At 39.0% G+C, this 20,858-nt stretch overlaps 1 protein-coding gene across 1 annotated transcript; it reads left to right on the top strand.

The window, feature by feature from the left end:
• The first annotated feature begins 5,181 nt into the window (after nt 1-5,181).
• Nucleotides 5,182-6,126, top strand: LOC113914763 (olfactory receptor 5B12-like). Its single transcript, XM_027580272.1, is given in 3 exon segments — nt 5,182-5,896; nt 5,899-6,043; nt 6,045-6,126. Coding segments are annotated over 3 exon segments (939 nt in total). The 5' UTR covers nt 5,182-5,184.
• Nucleotides 6,127-20,858: the final 14,732 nt, after the last annotated feature.

Below are 20,858 nucleotides of genomic sequence, written 5' to 3'. Positions count from 1 at the left end.
TCCTTCAATATCTACACAAATTGCAGCCCTGGAGTTCATGATATGGCTTGATTTCCACATTATCGAAGAGAATTATTACAAATAATGTGAATTTACTGATGACCTCCCTCAACAAGCAGAGCTGGATCCTCATAGACACTTTAATCACTTCTTCCCTAGTTAGGTGAGAAAGAGTTCTGTAGCCCTCATAGGGTTTTTGTTCCCTGAGAGTTCCATGATTATATAACTCCTTCCTGGTTCTCGCTACTTAACTTTTCAAGTTCCCACATGACTCCATTTGGCTTCGTTCTAGAGGGAGCAGCCCAAGAACCAGACTCACTTTGGCCATTCATTCATTCATGTGATTTGTTAATAGTTGTCTAGTAGCAATAATGACCTTCCCCCAAACTAATCTTACTAAGAGCATGCAACAAAGTCTAGGGAAAACAATCCCAAATAATAATGATGTTGGCTGTGATTATGACAATCACACCTTACAAGTATAAGGCATTTTAGAGATTTTCTAATTTTCTTATCACAGCAGAAGTTTTCAGGGAAGATGGCATTGGGGCTAACTTCTTACTATTCTCATTTTATAAATGAAGATGTCAAAGCTCAAAGAGGTTAAGTGATATATCTAAGAAACATGAGCAGCAGATCCAGAACTAGAACTTATTAGCTGATTCCAAGGCCAATAGCATTTTTGTTTTCTTCAGTTTCTTCCTCCCTCCAGACAACTGTAAACATTTTGGCCAAACATTAAAGAAGAACATTGCAGTAAGTTGTTCACTTTCTTTCACAGCCTGAGTTTCTGATTTGAGATCCACTCATATATGAAGGCGCTGGACTTGCACGTTGTATTACTCAGGGAATAAGGTAAACTTATAAATCTACTAGATCAAATCTACTGTCTGCATAAATTTGCCTAGATAAAGGTAATTAGGAAAATGCGTCAAGGAAGTGATTTCTCCTTTGATTTATTGAAAGATTAGGTCTGAATGTTTTGAATATTTCTTGTATCTGTTTTACACAATCAGGGATTATATGTCTCAACACTGTAGAGGTCCTATTAGAACATATATATATCATGTTATTTAAAGTATTTCAATCTATTTTCTCTTGAGGGAATATGATAATATTGGTTATTTTGACTAATTTCAGAGTTGTTAAGAGGATCAAGTATAAAATGTTATTATATTCTGGCAGTTCATATGATATCTAAGAAGAGAGAGAGAATGAATGGAGAATAATAATGAGGGAAAAATCAGGGTTAGTAATCAGCTATAAAGTCCACCAAAATGGAGATGTGTAAAGTCACACAAGACATATTATAGAAATGAGTAAATTTCATCTCAAATTCTAATTCTGCCACTAAAGACTTATCTGGGTTGGGGACTCAATTTATTAACTATTACATGGACTGCCTAATGATTATAGTGTAAATGATCAGCCACGATTACAGAGTTCTGAGCAAATGAGAAAACAATGCTCTCTCTTGGGATGGAGAATGAGAACAGTACCTAGTATTCTTCAGTTTATTTATGTGTCTCAGAGCACTAGGTATCCTGAGGTCAGGGAATGAGTCTTGCTCATCACTGTAAGCCTGGAAATTAGGCATACACCCTGGTGCACCATACAGACTTATTTGTTCTTGTACAGGGAATGAAGGGATGAACAACATCCAGCATTTTATGTGGCTTATTGGTTGGTGTTACTAAGAAGTCATGTTCCTTTTTAACTGTGAGGAGTTTTTGAGGGATTGAAGTAGCTTGCAAATATTTGTAGATCCATTTCTTATTATTCAGCTAAGATCCAGAAAGCTAGGTTATTTGCACAAAGTTCAAACAAACTGGTAGGTATATCTGATTCCCAAGTTTGTGCTTCTTAATTCTCCCCATTGACTTCCGATGATAGATTTAGTCACTTAATCAGTCATCATCCAGTCAACCAAATGCATTACTTTGTGCCCAGTTTAGTTTAAATGGTAAAAAATTAAAAGAGTATTTCATCATGTAAGGAGCTTAAACTTCAATTCAGAATGACTTGGCTTCAAATCCCTGCTCTACTAATTTCTTCAGCTGCAAGCAAGTAACTAAATGTCAGAAACCTTCAGCTTCCATACCTGTGAAGTGGGGATAATATCTCACACAATGCATGAGGATTAAATGAGGTAAATCAGCACACCTCTAACTTGGTGATAGGCACAGAGCAAATGCTCAATAATTCATATCCATAACAGCTAAAGTCATTATTAATCATGACTTCCACTTATACAAAATGATAAATTATGATAAATTTTTTTCAGAGTGGGGCACCTGGGTGGCTCAGTCGGTTAAGTGGCTACCTTTGGCTCAGGTCATGATCCTGGGGTCCTGGGATCGAGCCCCATGTCTGGCTCCCCGCTCAGGGGAGAGCCTGCTTCTCCCTCTCCCTCTGCCTACTTGTGCTATCTCTCTGTCAAATAAATAAATAAAATCTTAAAAAAATTTTTTTAGAGTAATGAAGTGATGAATTTGATTGATTATAATGACATAGTTGTGTCTAAAGAGGTAGGAGCTGAGGAAGATTTCAGGGAAGCTTTGGAACTTGTGTTATTCTTTGAAGAATACATGAGATTTTGTATCAGAGGCAGAGGACATTTTGTAAGGAAGATTGCATTTTTTAATTTGTACTGAGCACCAACTATATGGAGGTCCATTCCATCAGAAGTTTCCATCTGTAGAACAAAGAATGGTAACAGGTTAACAAATGCCTCAAAGAACCATTGTAGTTCTTAATTTCTTTCCAACAGATTAAAATGAGTTATAACTTTCTTTTTCCTCCAGGAAGATGTTGGATTAAAACCTAAAGGTTGCTGGAGTGGTGGGGGGTGGGAGGGATGGGGTGGCTGGGTGATAGACATTGGGGAGGGTATGTGCTATGGTGAATGTGCAAGACTGTTGAATCACAGATCTGTACCTCTGAACAAATAATACATTATATGTTAAAAAAAAAAGAAGAAGAAGATAGCAGGAGGGGAAGAATGAAGGGGGGGAAATCGGAGGGGGAGATGAACCATGAGAGACGATGGACTCTGAAAAACAAACTGAGGGTTCTAGAGGGGAGGGGGGTGGGGGGATGGGTTAGCCTGGTGATGGGTATTAAAAAGGGCACGTTCTGCATGGAGCACTGGGTGTTATACACAAATAAGGAATCATGGAACACTACATCAAAAACTAATGATGTAATGTATGGTGGTCATAATAAAAAAAATTTAAAAAATACCCTAAGATTTCAGATGCGGAAAAGAAAGTTGGTAAAAAGTTTTGAACTGATTCCTACCACACTGTTGTTGTTTTTCCAGAATTTGGGAAATCTGTATCTATGCTATCAAGTGAGCAGTTTTTTAAGGAACCAAGAGGGTATCCTCACCACCCTGCTCTGTGTAAATGGCCCTCCTATACCACTAGTAACAGCAGTGAACTCTGTCTGTCATGACTCTCAACTGCCTGGATTGCCTTCCCAACCCCTACCCTACCTTGAGACCCATAGGACTAATCTTAATATTATATTTAGCTCTATGTCACTCATCGCAAAGCTGAAGATTGTCATCTAAGCCCTCAACTGCTACAAAATAATGTCTGGACATCTCTGCATATCTCCTTCACTGACCTTGGCTCCCACTCCTGCCCAACTCCTAAAACCATTCCACTGTGCCTTCTGGCATTTATAGTCATTCATCAGTATGACCCAATACATACTTAACCTCTCCTCTGACAGTCTCTTTGCCTACTTGGTCTGACAGAATCCAGTGTCCTGGGGCAGTAGTTTTCTTTCCCACATTCCCCTTACCACTGAATCTCATCATTGTAAACATTAGAATACTCTGTACTTTTGTCTGTCTCTATGTACTCTTTTCTTTGATGGTGTGCATTTAATATACGCATGTCGAATCATTAAAAATTGCCAGCATAGTTCAAATTAATATAATCTGAGGCAGCCAGACCTCTCCTCAGCTCTGGATTGCATACCAATTATTTATACAATGCTCTACTTGGATGGCCAAAAGTTATCTCAGACTTGATTAAATGATTTCTTTACCCCTTTCCCCAAACACCTGCTTCTTTTACACTATTTTTTGTATCACTCTGCACAACTTGGAGTCAATGTGGACCCCTCTCTTTCTCTCATGTCCCTTTTTCAATATATCAGGAAATTTGGTCAGCTCTACTTTGGAAATATATCCCAAAGTGGATGGATTTCTCATTATCTCTCACACTACCATCTTGGTTCAGGCACTCACCATCATTTACCTAGAATATTACAGTGGCCTCCTAATTTTTCCAGCACCTTCCATCCTTATTATGTTAAATTCAATTACCAACAGATCTACAAGAGTGACCTTTTTAAAAAAGAAGTCAGATTATGTCCCCTTTTGGTCTAAATCCTGTAATGTTTTCCAATCTCACTCAAAATAAAAGCTTCATAATTTAATGTAGTGTATGGCTCCCCCCCGCTCTACCTCTCTCACCTAAACTTTCCTTCCCACTGTAGCCTTATTGGTTTTGTTGCTGTCCCTAGAACAATCTCGGCATGTTCAAACCCTAGTACCATGTATTTGTTGTTGCCTCTGCCTGAATTGCTCTTTCCCCAAATATAGACTCGCTCCCCTACTTCCTTCATGTGTTTGCCCAAAGATATACTTTAGGCTAAGGACATGCTTTATATAACTATCTTTTACTAGCATATAACACTGTTCTTGACACAATGGACAAGACAAAAAAAAAAGGTCAGTTGAAGCAAAATTAACTCACTTTCACATTAATTTTACTAAGCGATTTTAGTTTAATACAAAGAGTAATTTGTGGTTGTTTTGTAAGGTTTTACTTGGGAGTCTGAGCTGTTCCAATTAGCAACAACTCTGGTGACATTACTTAAGTCCTTTCTTTTCTTCTTTTTGCCTTAATTCGGTCTTCTATGAAGTTAAGAGATTAGGATGCATTATCTCCAAATCCTTTTTCTGGCATTCTATAATGATTTAAGATTGCATTTTGTTGTCACAACCATGCTTTAGTTCTAGAACATCCTGAAAACAAATTCTTGCAATACCGAAGTAAGACACAGAGTGGACATGCGGACTGATTTCAGCGGAATCCACTCCGTTTATAATTCGGATTCGATTTGCTCACTGCTCCAGGGCAGCCGCATAATTCCCAACTGACCCCCATGGAGAACAGTACAGAAGTGACTGAGTTCATTCTTGTGGGGTTAACCCATGCCCCAGAGCTGCAGATCCCCCTCTTTATCATATTCACCCTCATTTACCTCATCACTGTGGTTGGGAACATGGGCATGATGGCACTGATTCTCTGGGACTCCCATCTCCACACCCCCATGTACTTTTTCCTCAGTAATCTGTCTCTGGTGGACTTTGGTTACTCTACAGCTGTCACTCCCAAGGTCATGGCTGGATTACTTATAGGAGACAAGGTCATCTCCTACAATGCTTGTGCCCCCCAGTTCTTTCTCCTTGTAGCCTTTATCACTGTAGAAAGCTTCCTGTTGGCCTCAATGGCTTATGACCATTTTGCAGCAGTGTGCAAACCCCTGCATTACACCACCATCATGACGACAGGTGTGTGTGCTCATCTGGCCATGGGCTGCTACGTCTGTGGTTTCCTGAATGCCTCCATCCACACTGGGAACATTTTCAGGCTCTCCTTCTGTAGAGCCAATGTGGTTGATCACTTCTTCTGTGATGCTCCTCTGCTCCTCGCTTTCTCATGTTCAGACATCCACATCAGGGAGATGGCTATTTTTTTGGTAGTGGGCTTCAATGTCCTCTTTTCTGTCTTGGTCATCTTGATCCCCTACCTGTTTATATTTATCACTATTCTGAGGATGCGCTCATCTGAGGGATGCCAGAAGGCCTTTTCCACCTGGCCTCCCACCTGACCACTGTTTCCATCTTCTATGGGACGGGCACCTTCATGTACTTACAGCCCAGCTCCAGCCATTCCATGGACATGGAGAAAGCGGCATCCATGTTCTACACCATGGTCATCCCCATGCTGAACCCAGTGGTCTAGCCTGAAGAACAAAGAGGTCAAGAGTGCCTTTAAAAAGGCTGTGGAGAAGGCAAAGCCTTCTATAGGATTCAGATTTTAATTACGAAGAAGCTACAATAAGTCACTTTCATCCACCTCAGATCTAGAGAAAATATTTACCTGTCCAGCCGACAAATTTCTAATTTCTTATAGTAATTTTCCCAGATATTAAGTTTACAAAGTTTACATATCTTTGTTTACAAAGTTTACATATCTTTAAAAATATATACCTAAGAATAATAGGTTAAGAGGAATCACCCATAAATATGTTCTTATCTGAAAAATTCTTCTTAATAAACATGTTCATCCATACTCCCACATGAACATGTATACTCACAGTATTTTTAAGCCCAGGCACACACATAGATAATTCATGAGAAACTCATGAAATGCACACACACACCACAGAAGGAAAAATTAGTTAAGACATATATGAGATAGGTCTGTTGTTATAGTAGAATTTAAAACAATTATTTTGGTGTTGGAGAACACATTCTTAACATACAGAAATAGTTGACTTAATGGAAAAAAAACATATATATATGTCTGTGGGTTTTTTTTATTTAGTTTTTTTGTGTATTTGACAGAGAGAGAGAGTGAGAGAGCACAGGCAGCTGAGCAGCAGAGGGAGAGAGAAAGAGAGAAGCAGGTTCCCTACTGAGCAGGGAGCCTGATGCAGAGGTCCATGCTGGGCTTGATGCGGCTCGAGCCCCAGAACCCTGGGATCACGACCTGAGCGAAAGGCAGATTTGCTCAGTCGACTGAGACACCCAGGTGCCCCATATGTCTGGTTTTTAAGAATTATTTTTACTTTATCTTTTTGCATATGAAAAAAACAATATGTTTTATATTTAAAAAAATTAAAGTTTATGAAAATACTTCCAAAGTTCCTTGAATGTAGATTTATTATTGGTTCTTTGTCAGTTCTTGTTTTTAGTAAAAATGCAAGCCATAAGAGACTCTTAAGTATAGGGAAAAAACAGGGTTGCTGGAGGGGATGTTGGTGAGGGGATGGGGTAAATAGGTGCTGGGCATTAAGGAGGGCATTTGTTGTGATGAGCACTAGGTGTTGTATAGAAGTGATGGATCACTAAATTCTAACCTGAAATTAATACTACACTATATGTTAACTAACTTGAATTTAAATAAAATCTTGATAGCAAAAAAAAAAAAATACATGCTTTATATGGGCATTTATTTTCCTAGCCAAATTTCCATATTAATGAGCCTATCTAAAAATAATATGTGTATATGACAGTTAAATAGAGAAAATATATCACACAAAACAGGAAAAAGGATGACAAGGCATATTTTTTTCACTTAAATAAAAATGTAACAATGCGGCAAGATGGCGGAGGAGTAGGAGACCTGGAATTCGTCTGGTCTCAGGAATTCAGCTGAATAGGGATGAAACCATTCTGAACACCTACGAACTCAACAGGAGACCGAAGAAGAGAGTAGCAACAACTCTGAACAGAGAAGCGACCAGTTACTGGAAGGTAGGACGTGCGGAGAAGTGAATCCGAGGCGATATTCGGGAGGATAGACAGCGGGGGAGGGGCCTCCGCCGGCCGCTTCTGGCAAGTGCTAGAGCCGCGGAGCACAAAATCGGAACATTGAGAAGTCGGCTCTGCGGAGGGACGTCGCTGCAGTGGCTAAGCGGGGGGTGGAATCCTCCCGGGACAGTGTGGTCTCAGGACCCTTGGGGTCACAGAAAGACCGGGGGTGCCTGAGTGTGGCAGAGCTCCCAGGGATCGGAGCGGGGAAGCTGGCTGCAGAGACGGAGCCGAGGCGCGGGCTCTCAGCTCGGGGTGGCCATAAACTGTGATCCGCAGCCCAGTCGGGCCACTGCTCCTCCAGCAGGGACCCAACAAGCGGCAGATCTGGGGAGACTCCCCTCCCTCCTCCGGGAGGAGCGGCGCAGGAGCGCACCGCAGGGATCTGCTGGGTTTGGAGACTCCACATGGGGTCCAGTGCCAGACATAGAAACGCTCGGTCACAGGCCGGGTGAGCACGCAGTGCAGCCAGAGACCAGGGAGACGGGAGTGACTGCTTTTCTCTGGGGGCGCACTGAGGAGCGGGGCCCCGAGTTCTCAGCTCCTCCGGGTGGAGATTGGGAGGCCACCACTTTCGCCCTGGTCCTCCAAAACTGTACTGCAGGGAACAAAAGCTCCTGATAGCAAACCTGAGCAGCTTGCTTAGCCCAGACCGACAAGGGCGGGGCAATTCCGCCTCCGGCAAAGACATTTGGGAACCACGGCAACAGGCCCCTCCCCCAGAAGATCAGCACGAACAGCCAGCAAGCCAAGACCAAGTTTATCGATCAAGAAGGACGGGAGAACTCCAGCCCTAGGGGAATACTGCACATAGAATTCATGGCTTTCTTTACTATGATTCGTTAGTTTTTCAAAGTTAATTTTTTTAACTATTTTTTTTAATTTTTCTTTTTCCCTTTTTCAACCAACATCTTATCAATCCCTTTCTTAAAAAAACATTTTTTATTTTTCATTTTTTAGAGTCATATTTTATCCCTTCATAGTAGTTACCCTTATTTTTCGCATATATGTATAAGTTGTTCTCTCTTTAAAATTTTAAGATACAATTTCTTCTAACAGATCAAAATATACCCTAAATCACTAGTGTATGGCTTTGTTCTAGTCTCCTGCCTGATCACATTCTCTCCCTTTTTTCTTAATCTTCTTCTTTCTTTTTTCAAACAACTTCTTATATTATCAATTCCTTTTATAAAATCTTTTATAATTTTTATCTTTACAGTCATCTTCCATCCCTTCATTGTATCAACCCTTATTTTGTACATATGTAAGTCTTTCTTCCTTTAAAATTTTAGGAGGCACTTTTTTCTAACACACCAAAATATGCCCAAAATCTAGTGTGTGGCACTGATCTATGCACTACCCTGATCATATTTGATCATATTCTGGTTTTTTTTGTATTGTTCTGTTTTTGTTTTTATCTTTTTCTTTTTGTGTTTTTTTTTCCCTCTTTCTTTTTTCTTTCCCTTCCTTTCCCTGGTTTCAGGTCTTTTCTGATTTGTATACAGAATATTTGCTGGGGACATTGATAACTTGTCAGCATTTTGTTCTCTCATTCATCTATTATCCTCTGGACAAAGTGACAAGACGAAAAAAATCACCTCAGCAAAAACAACAAGAAGTAGTACCGTAGGCCAGGGACCTACTCAATATGGACATTAGTACGATGTCAGACCTAGAGTTCAGAATCATGACTTTAAAGATATAGCTGGGCTTGAAAAAAGGGTGGAAGTTATTACAGAAACCCTTTCTGGAGAAATAAAAGAACTAAAATCTAACCAAGTCGAAATCAAAAAGGCTATTAATGAGGTGCAATCAAAAATGGGGGCACTAACTGCTAGGATAGATGAAGCAGAAGAGAGAATCAGCGATACAGAAGACCAAATGATGGAAAATAAAGAGGCTGAGAAAAAGAGAGAGAAACAACTACAGGATCACGAGGGCAGAATTCGAGAGATAAGCGGTACGATAAGATGAAACAACATTAGAATAATTGGGATCCCAGAAGCAGAAGAAAGAGATAGAGGGGCAGAAGGTATATTGGAGCAAATAATAGCAGAGAACTTCCCTAATGCGAGGAAGGAAACAGGCATCAAAATCCAGAAGGCACAGAGAACCCCTCTCAAAATCAATAAAAATAGGTCAACACGCCGACATCTAATAGTAAAACTTACGAGTCTCAGAGAAAAAGAGAAAATCCTGAAAGCAGCTCGGGAGAAGAGATATGTAACCTACAATGCTAAAAACATTAGATTGGCAACAGACCTATCCACAGAGACCTGGCAGGCCAGAAAGGACTGGCATGAGACCTTCAGAGCACTAAACCAGAAAAATATGCAGCCAAGAATACTATATCCAGCTAGGCTATCATTGAAAATAGAAGGAGAGATAAAAAGCTTCCAGGACAAACAAAAACTAAAGGACTTTGTAAACACGAAACCAGCCCTCCAAGAAATATTGAAAGGGGTCCTCTAAGCCAAGAGAGAGCCTAAAAGCAGCATAGATCAGAAAGGAACAGAGACAATATACAGTAACAGTCACCTTACGGGCAATACAATGGCACTATATTCATACCTTTCAATAGTTACCCTGAATGTAAATGGGTTAAATACCCCAATCAAAAGACACAGGCCATCAGATTGGATTAAAAAACAAGACCCATCCATATGCTGTATGCAAGAGACTCATTTTAGACCCAAAGACACCCCCAGATTGAAAGTAAGGGGGTGGAAAACCATTTACCATACTAATGGACACCAAAAGAAAGCTGGGGTGGCAATCCTTATATCAGACAAATTAGATTTTAAAACAAAGACTGTAATAAGAGATGAAGAAGGACACTATATCCTACTTAAAGGGTCTATCCAACAAGAAGATCTAACAATTGTAAATATCTATGCCCATAACATGGGAGCAGCCAATTTTATAAGGCAATTAATACCAAAAGCGAAGAAACACAGTGACAATACAATAATAGTGGGGGACTTTGGATGCCTGGATGGCTCAGTTGGTTAAGTGACTGCCTTTGGCTCAGGTCATGATCCTGGACTCCCAGAATCGAGTCCCACATCAGGCTCCGTGCTCGGCAAGGAGTCTACTTCTCCCTCTGACCATCCCCCCTCTCATGCTCTCTCTCTCTCTCATTCTCTCTTTCTCTCAGATAAATAAATAAAATCTTAAAAAAAATAGTGGGGGACTTTAACACCCCCCTGACTGAAATGGACAGATCATCTAAGCAAAAGATCAACAAGGAAATAAAGACTTTAAATGACACACTGGACCAAATGGACTTCACAGACATATTCAGAACATTCCATCCCAAAGCAACAGAATACACATTCTTCTCTAGTGCCCATGGAATATTCTCCAGAACTGATCACATCCTAGGTCACAAATCAGGTCTCAACCGGTACCAAAAGATTGGGATCATTCCCTGCATATTTTCAGACCACAATGCTTTGAAACTAGAACTCAATCACAAGAGGAAAGTCGGAAAGAACTCAAATACATGGAGGCTAAAGAGCATCCTACTAAAGAATGAATGGGTCAACCAGGAAATTAAAGAAGAATTAAAAAAATTCATGGAAACCAATGAAAATAAAAACACAACTGTTCAAAATCTTTGGGATGCAGCAAAGGCAGTCCTGAGAGGAAAGTATATAGCAATACAAGCCTTTCTCAAGAAACAAGAAAGGTCTCAAATACACAACCTAACCCTACACCTGAAGGAGCTGGAGAAAGAACAGCAAATAAAGCCTAAACCCAGCAGGAGAAGAGAAATAATAAAGATCAGAGCAGAAATCAATGAACTAGAAACCAAAAGAACAGTAGAACAGATCAATGAAACTAGGAGCTGGTTCTTTGAAAAAATTAACAAGTTTGATAAACCCCTGGCCAGATTTATCAAAAAGAAAAGAGAAAGGACCCAAATCAACAAAATCATGAATGAAAGAGGAGAGATCACAACCAACACCAAAGAAATACCAACAATTATAAGAACATATGATGAGCAACTCTATGCCAGCAAATTAGATAACCTGGAAGAAATGGGTGCATTCCTAGAGATGTATCAACTACCAAAACTGAACCAGGAAGAAATAGAAAACCTGAACAGACCTATAGCCACTAAGGAAATTGAAGCAGTCATCAAAAATCTCCCAACAAACAAAAGCCCAGGGCCAGATGGCTTCCCAGCGGAATTCTAACAGACATTTAAAGAAGAATTAATACCTATTCTTCTGAAACTGCTCCAAAAAATAGAAATGGAAGGAAAACTTCCAAACTCATTTTATGAGGCCACCATTACCTTGATCCCAAAACCAGACAAAGACCCCATCAAAAAGGAGAATTACAGACCAATATCCTTGATGAACATGGATGCAAAAATTCTCACCAAAATACTAGCCAATAAGATCCAACAGTACATTAAAAGGATTATTCACCACGACCAAGTGAGATTTATCCCTGGGCTGCAAGGCTGGTTCAACATCCGCAAATCAATCAACGTGATACAATGCATTAACAAAAGAAAGAACAAGAATCATATGATCCTCTCAATAGATGCAGAAAATGCATTTGACAAAGTACAGCATCCTTTCTTGATCAAAACTCTTCAGAGTATAGGGATAGAGGGTACATACCTCAACATCATAAAAGCCATCTTTGAAAAACCTACAGCGAATATCATTCTCAGTGGGGAAAAGCTGAGAGCTTTTCCCCTAAGGTCAGGAACGCGGCAGGGATGTCCACTCTCACCACTGCTATTCAACATAGTATTAGAAGTCCTAGCCACAGCAATCAGACAACAAAAAGAAATCAAAGGCATCCAAATCGGCAAAGAGGAAGTCAAACTCTCACTCCTTGCAGATGATATGATACTGTATGTGGAAAACCCAAAAGACTCCACTCCAAAACTGCTAGAACTCATAAAGGAATTCAGTAAAGTACCAGGATATAAAATCAATGCACAGAAATCAGTGGCATTCCTATACACCAACAACAAGACAGAAGAGAGACAAATCAAGGAGTCGATCCCATTTATAATTGCACCCAAAACCATAAGATACCTAGGAATAAATTTAACCAAAGAGGCAAAGGATCTGTACTCAGAAAACTATAAAATACTCAGGAAAGAAATTGAAGAAGACACAAAGAAATGGAAAAACGTTCCATGCTCATGGATTGGGAGAACCAACATTGTGAAGATGTCAATGCTACCTAGAGCAATCTACACATTCAATGCAATCCCCATCAAAATACCATCCACTTTTTTCAAAGAAATGGGACAAATAATCCTAAAATTTGTATGGAACCAGATGAGACCCCGAATAGCCAGAGGAATCTTGAAAAAGAAAAGCAAAGCTGGCGGCATCACAATTCCAGGCTTCCAGCTCTATTACAAAGCTGTCACCATCAAGACAGTATGGTACTGGCACAAAAACAGACACATCGATCAATGGAACAGAACAGAGAGCCCAGAAATGGACCCTCCACTCTATGGTCAACTCATCTTTGACAAAGCAGGAAAGAATGTCCAATGGCAAAAAGACAGTCTCTTCAACAAATGGTATTGGGAAAACTGGACAGCCACATGCAGAAGAATGAAACTGGACCATTTCCTTACACCACACACAAAAATAGACTCCAAATGGTTGAAAGACCTAAACGTGAGACAGGTGTCCATCAAAATCCTAAAGGAGAACACAGGCAGCAACCTCTTCGACCTCAGCCGCAACAACGTGTTCCTAGAAACATCACCAAAGGCAAGGGAAGCAAGGGCAAAAATGAAGTATTGGGATTTCATCGAGATAAAAAGCTTTTGCACAGCAAAAGAAACACTCCACAAAACCAAAAGACAACCGACAGAATGGGAGAAAATATTTGCAAATGACATATCAGATAAAGGGCTAGTATCCAAAATCTATAAAGAACTTATCCAACTCAACACCCAAAGAACAAATGATCTAATCAAGAAATGGGCAGAAGACATGAACAGACATTTTTCCAAAGAAGACATCCAAATGGCCAACCGACACATGAAAAAGTGCTCAACATCGCTCGGCATCAGGGAAATCCAAATCAAAACCTCAACGAGATACCACCTCACACCAGTCAGAATGGCTAAAATTAACAAGTCAGGAAACGACAGATGTTGGCGGGGATGTGGAGAAAGGGGAACCCTCCTACACTGTCGGTGGGAATGCAAGCTGGTGCAACCCCTCTGGAAAAGAGTATGGAGGTTCCTCAAACAGTTGAAAAGAGAGCTACCCTACGATCCAGCAATGGCACTACTGGGTATTTACCCCAAAGATACAAATGTAGGGATCCGAAGGGGTACGTGCACCGCAATGTTTATAGCAGCAATGTCCACAATAGCCAAACTGTGGGAAGAGCCAAGATGTGCATCGACAGCTGAATGGATAAAGAGGTGGTATATATACACAATGGAATATTATGCAGCCATCAAAAGGAATGAGATCTTGCCATTTGCAACGACGTGGATGGAACTGGAGGGTGTTATGCTGAGTCAAATAAGTCAATCAGAGAAAGACATGTATCATATGACCTCACTGATATGAGGAATTCTTAATCTCAGGAAACAAACTGAGGGTTGCTGGAGTGGTGGGGGGTGGGAGAGATGGGGTGGCTGGGTGATAGACATTGGGTAGGGTATGTGCTATGGTGAACGCTGTGAATTGTGCAAGACTGTTGAATTATAGATCTGTACTTCTGAAACAAATAATGCAACATATGTTAAGAAAAAAGAAGAAGAAGAAGATAGCAGGAGGGGAAGAATGAAGGGGAGTAAGTCAGATTGGGAGACGAACCATGAGAGACGATGGACTCTGAAAAACAAACTGAGGGTTCTAGAGGGGAGGAGGGTAGGGGGATGGGTTAGCCTGGTGATGGGTATTAAAGAGGGCACGTTCTGCATGGAGCATTGGGTGTTATGCACAAACAATGAATCATGGAACACTACATCAAAAACTAATGATGTAATATATGGTGATTAACATAACAATTAAAAATTAAAAAAAGGAAAAAAGAAAAAAGAACACAGATACCATCCCATTTTCAGGTAAAAAAAAATGAAAATAAATAAAAACTTAAAAAAACAGTAAAAAAATCTTTTGCCAATTTTTATTGTATTTCATTGTATTTGTTTTCTTATTATTGGGATTTGAGAATACTTTATGTATCCAAAATACAAGCCCTTTACTGATAAGGACTGATATGATTTGCAAATCCTTTCTTCTAGTCTATGACTTGTCTTTTTTTCTGGAATAAAAAAACTTGAACAAACACTTGTTTCAGTAATATTTAATGTAATATATCTATCCTTTGTTCAATACCACACTACTTGACTATTATAGCTGTATAGTGAATCTGGAAAGGAGGTAGAGTGAGTGCTCCAACTTTGTTGTTCTTCTACAAAATTGTGTTATTCTAGTTTTTTTTTTTATGTTCCATGTAAATTTTATGATGAGCTTGCCAATTTTTACAAATTGGGAAAATTCTTTCTGGGATTTTGATTGAAATTTTGTTGATTACCTTGGGAAAGACAGACATCTTTAAATTATCTAGTCCTCCAATCCATGAATATAGTAAATTTCTTCATGTATCTAGATCTGCTTTGATTTATTTAATCCACATATTTATATTTTTCAGCATATCTTGCACGTATCTTGCAAAATTTGTACCTAAGTACTTCATGATGTTGGTGCTTTTGCAAGTGGTACTGTTTTTAAATTCCAATTTCTAAATGTTTATTAATATTATATAGAATTATGACAGATTTTTGTATATTGACTTTGTTTCTTCAGAACTTGATAAACTTATTAGTTGTATAGTTTTTTGCCAAATTCTTTTCTAAGTAGAAAGCCGTATCTTCTCTGAATTGAGAGAATTTTATTTATTCCTTTCCAAGTGGCATGTTTTTCTTTTTCTTGCCTTAGGGTATGACTAGGATATCTATCATGATGTGGGATAGAAATTTTAAGAGGGGACACCCTTGCCCTATTTCTAATCTTGGAGAAAAGCATTCGGTCTTTCACCATGAAGTGTGAAGTTAGCTGTAAGTTTTTCATGGAATTCTTTTATTATGTTTAGGAAATTCTCTACCATTAATAGTTTGCTGAATTTTTATCATAAATACAGGGTGAATTTTGTCAAAGGCTTTTCAGCATCTATTGAGATGATTATATGATTTGTATTCCTGAGTCTATTAATATAGTGAATTAAATTGATTGATTTTGATTTTGAAGTTTGAGCTAACCTTGGGTTTAAGAGGAAAAGATTTAAGACACTGTAAATGTGGTCAAAGAACTAAAGGAAACCATGTCGAAAGCATTAAGGGGGGAAAAAAAGAATTAAGGACAGCATGAGAACAATGTCTCACCAAATAGAGAATATCAATAAAGATATAGACATTATTTTTAATAACAGAAATAGAAATTCTTGAGTTGAAAAGAAAAATAAATAAAATATAAAGTTTAAAAAGTGGATCAGTAGCAGATGGAAGGTGGCAGAAAAAAAAATCAGTAAGCTTTAAGATAGGTCAGTTGAGAACATCCAGCCTGAAAAGCAGAAATTTTTTTTAAAAAATCAAGAAAAATAAATTGTCTTGAAGAGCAGTGGGATACTGCGAGAGTACCAACTTACAACTAATGAGAGTCTCAAAAGGGGAGAGAGAAAGGGACAGAAAGAATATTTGAAAAAATAATGGCCAAAAACTCCCTAAATCAGGGGAAAGAAATGGACATACATACAGATTCAGAATTTTTTGACATAGTGAGACTCAAAATTTTAGCAGATTTGTACATTAACAAATTCCTAGCATTGCATACAAATAAGTTTTTAATACTATTGTAATTCTTGGTGCTTAAACTTTAAACATTGTTACTTTTTCAATTTTTTTATTGTTATGTTAATCACCATACATTAAATCATTAGTTTTTGATGTAGTGTTCCATGATTCATTGTTTCTGCATAACACCCAGTGCTCCACGCAGAATGTGCCCTCTTTAATACCCATCACCAGGCTAACCCATCCCCCCACCCCCCTCCCCTCTAGAACCCTCAGTTTGTTTTTCGGTGTCCATCGTCTCTCATGGTTCGTCTCCCCTTCTGACCTACTCCCCTTCATTCTTCCCCTCCTGCTATCTTCTTTTTCTTTTTTCTTAACATATGTTGCATTATTTGTTTCAGAAATACAGATCTGTGATTCAACAGTCTTGCACACTTCACAGCGCTCACCATAGCACATACCCTACCCAATGTCTATCACACAGACACCCCATCCCTCCCATCCCCCACCACTCCAGCAACCCTCAGTTTGTTTCCTGAGATTAAGAATTCCTCATATCAGTGAGGTCATATGATACATGTCTTTCTCTGATTGAATTATTTGACTCAGCATAACACCCTCCAGTTCCATCCACGTCGTTGCAAATGGCAAAACTCTTTCCTTTTGATGGCTGCATAATATTCCATTGTGTATATAGACCACCTCTTCTTTATCCATTCATCTGTCGATGGACATCTTGGCTCCTTCCACAGTTTGGCTATTGTGGACATTGCTGCTATAAACATTGGGGTACACGTACCCCTTCGGATCCCTACATTTGTATCTTTGGGGTAAATACCCAGTAGTGCCATTGCTGGATCGTAGGGTAGCTCTCTTTTCAACTGTTTGAGGAACCTCCATACTGTTTTCCAGAGGGGTTGCACCAGCTTGCATTCCCACCGACAGTGTAGGAGGGTTCCCCTTTCTCCACATCCCCGCCAACATCTGTCGTTTCCTGACTTGTTAATTTTAGCCATTCTGACTGGTGTGAGGTGGTATCTCGTTGAGGTTTTGATTTGGATTTCCCTGATGCCGAGCGATGTTGAGCACTTTTTCATGTGTCGGTTGGCCATTTGGATGTCTTCTTTGGAAAAATGTCTGTTCATGTCTTCTGCCCATTTCTTGATTGGATCATTTGTTCTTTGGGTGTTGAGTTGGATAAGTTCTTTATAGATTTTGGATACTAGCCCTTTATCTGATATGTCATTTGCAAATATTTTCTCCCATTCTGTCGGTTGTCTTTTGGTTTTGTGGAGTGTTTCTTTTGCTGTGCAAAAGCTTTTTATCTCGATGAAATCCCAATACTTCATTTTTGCCCTTGCTTCCCTTGCTTTTGGCGATGTTTCTAGGAACACGTTGTTGCGGCTGAGGTCGAAGAGGTTGCTGCCTGTGTTCTCCTTTAGGATTTTGATGGACTCCTGTCTCACGTTTAGGTCTTTCAACCATTTGGAGTCTATTGTTGTGTGTGGTGTAAGGAAATGGTCCAGTTTCATTCTTCTGCATGTGGCTGTCCAATTTTCCCAACACCATTTGTTGAAGAGACTGTCTTTTTGCCATTGGACATTCTTTCCTGCTTTGTCAAAGATGAGTTGACCATAGAGTGGAGGGTCCATTTCTGGGCTCTCTGTTCTGTTCCATTGATCGATGTGTCTGTTTTTGTGCCAGTACCATACTGTCTTGATGGTGACAGCTTTGTAATAGAGCTGGAAGCCTGGAATTGTGATGCCGCCAGCTTTGCTTTTCTTTTTCAAGATTCCTCTGGCTATTCGGGGTCTCATCTGGTTCCATACAAATTTTAGGATTATTTGTCCCATTTCTTTGAAAAAAGTGGATGGTATTTTGATGGGGATTGCATTGAATGTGTAGATTGCTCTAGGTAGTATTGACATCTTCACAATGTTGGTTCTCCCAATCCATGAGCATGGAACGTTTTTCCATTTCTTTGTGTCTTCTTCAATTTCTTTCCTGAGTATGTTATAGTTTTCTGAGTACAGATCCTTTGCCTCTTTGGTTAAATTTATTCCTGGGTATCTTATGGTTTTGGGTGCAATTATAAATGGGATCGACTCCTTGATTTGTCTCTCTTCTGTCTTGTTGTTGGTGTATAGGAATGCCACTGATTTCTGTGCATTGATTTTATATTCTGCTACTTTACTGAATTCCTTTATGAGTTCTAGCAGTTTTGGAGTGGAGTCTTTTGGGTTTTCCACATACAGTATCATATCATCTGCAAGGAGTGAGAGTTTGACTTCCTCTTTGCCGATTTGGATGCCTTTGATTTCTTTTTGTTGTCTGATTGCTGTGGCTAGGACTTCTAATACTATGTTGAATAGCAGTGGTGAGAGTGGACATCCCTGCCGCGTTCCTGACCTTAGGGGAAAAGCTCTCAGCTTTTCCCCACTGAGAATGATATTCGTTGTAGGTTTTTCAAAGATGGCTTTTATGATGTTGAGGTATGTACCCTCTATTCCTATACTCTGAAGAGTTTTGATCAAGAAAGGATGCTGTACTTTGTCAAATGCTTTTTCTGCATCTATTGAGAGGATCATATGATTCTTGTTCTTTCTTTTGTTAATGTATTGTATCACGTTGATTGATTTGCGGATGTTGAACCAGCCTTGCAGCCCAGGGATAAAGCCCACTTGGTCGTGGTGAATAATCCTTTTAATGTACTGTTGGATCCTATTGGCTAGTATTTTGGTGAGAATTTTTGCATCCATGTTCATCAAGGATATTGGTCTGTAATTCTCCTTTTTGATGGGGTCTTTGTCTGGTGTTGGGATCAAGGTAATGGTGGCCTCATAAAATGAGTTTGGAAGTTTTCCTTCCATTTCTATTTTTTGGAGCAGTTTCAGAAGAATAGGTATTAATTCTTCTTTAAATGTCTGTTAGAATTCCGCTGGGAAGCCATCTGGCCCTGGGCTTTTGTTTGTTGGGAGATTTTTGATGACTGCTTCAATTTCCTTAGTGGCTATAGGTCTGTTCAGGTTTTCTGTTTCTTCCTGGTTCAATTTTGGTAGTTGATACATCTCTAGGAATGCACCCATTTGTTCCAGGTTATCTAATTTGCTGGCATAGAGTTGCTCATCATATGTTCTTATAATTGTTGGTATTTCTTTGGTGTTGGTTGTGAAGTTCTCTGCTATTATTTGCTCCAATATACCTTCTGCCCCTCTCTCTTTCTTCTTCTTCTGGGATCCCAATTATTCTAATGATGTTTCATCTACTGTCCGCTTATCTCTCGAATTCTGCCCTCTTGATCCTGTAGTTGTTTCTCTCTCTTTTTCTCAGCCTCTTTATTTTCCATCATTTGGTCTTCTATATCACTGATTCTCTCTTCTGCCTCATTTATCCTGGCAGTTAGTGCCCCCATTTTTGATTGCACCTAATTAATAGCGTTTTTGATTTTGACTTCGTTATATTTTAGTTCTTTTATTTCTCCAGAAAGGGTGTCTCTAATAACTGCCACGCTTTTTTCAAGCCCAGCTAATATCTTTAAAGTCATGATTCTGAACTCTAGGTCCGACATTGTAATAATGTCCGTATTGAGTATGTCCCTGGCTGACGGTACTACCTCTTGTTCTTTTTGCTGAGGTGATAATTTTCATCTTGTCATTTTGTCCAGAGGAGAATAGATGAATGAGAGAACAAAATTCTAACAGGTTAACAACGTCCCCAGCAAATATACTGTATACAAATCAGGAAAGACCTGAAACCAGGGGAAAAGAAAGGGAAAGAAAGAAAAAAGAAAGAGGAAAAAGAAAGACAAAAATAAAATACAACAAAACAAAAAAAGCAGAATATGATCAAATATGATCAGGCTAGTGCATAGAGCAGTGCCACACACTAGATTTTGGGCGTATTTTGATCTGTTAGAAAAAAGTGCCTCCTAAAATTTTAAAGGAAGAAAGACATATATGTACAAAATAAGGGTTGATACAATGAAGGGATGGAAGATGAGTGTAAAGATGAAAATTATAAAAGATTTTATAAAAGGAATTGATAAGATAAGTTGCTTGAAAAAAGAAAGAAGATTAAAAAAAAAAGAAAAAATGGAGAGAATGTGATCAGGCAGGAGACTAGAACAAAGCCATACACTAGTGATTTAGGGTATATTTTGATCTGTTAGAAGAAATTGTATCTCAAAATTTTAAAGAGAGAACAACTTATATATATATGCCAAAAATAAGGGTAACTACTATGAAGGGATAAAATATGACTCTAAAAAATGAAAAATAAAAAATTTTTTTTAAAAGAAGGGATTGATAAGATTTTGGTTGAAAAAGGGAAAAATAAAAATAAAAAAATAGTTAAAAAAATTAACTTTGATGAACTAATGAATCATGGTAAAAAAAAAAAAGCCATGAATTCTATGTGCAGTATTCCCCTAGCGCT

The sequence above is a fragment of the Zalophus californianus genome, chromosome 11 (assembly GCF_009762305.2).
Source record: "Zalophus californianus isolate mZalCal1 chromosome 11, mZalCal1.pri.v2, whole genome shotgun sequence".
In the NCBI taxonomy this organism is placed as follows: Eukaryota; Metazoa; Chordata; class Mammalia; order Carnivora; family Otariidae; genus Zalophus; species Zalophus californianus.
Note: the sequence above shows the minus strand (reverse complement) of the source record. Positions and strands in the feature narration are given on the sequence as shown.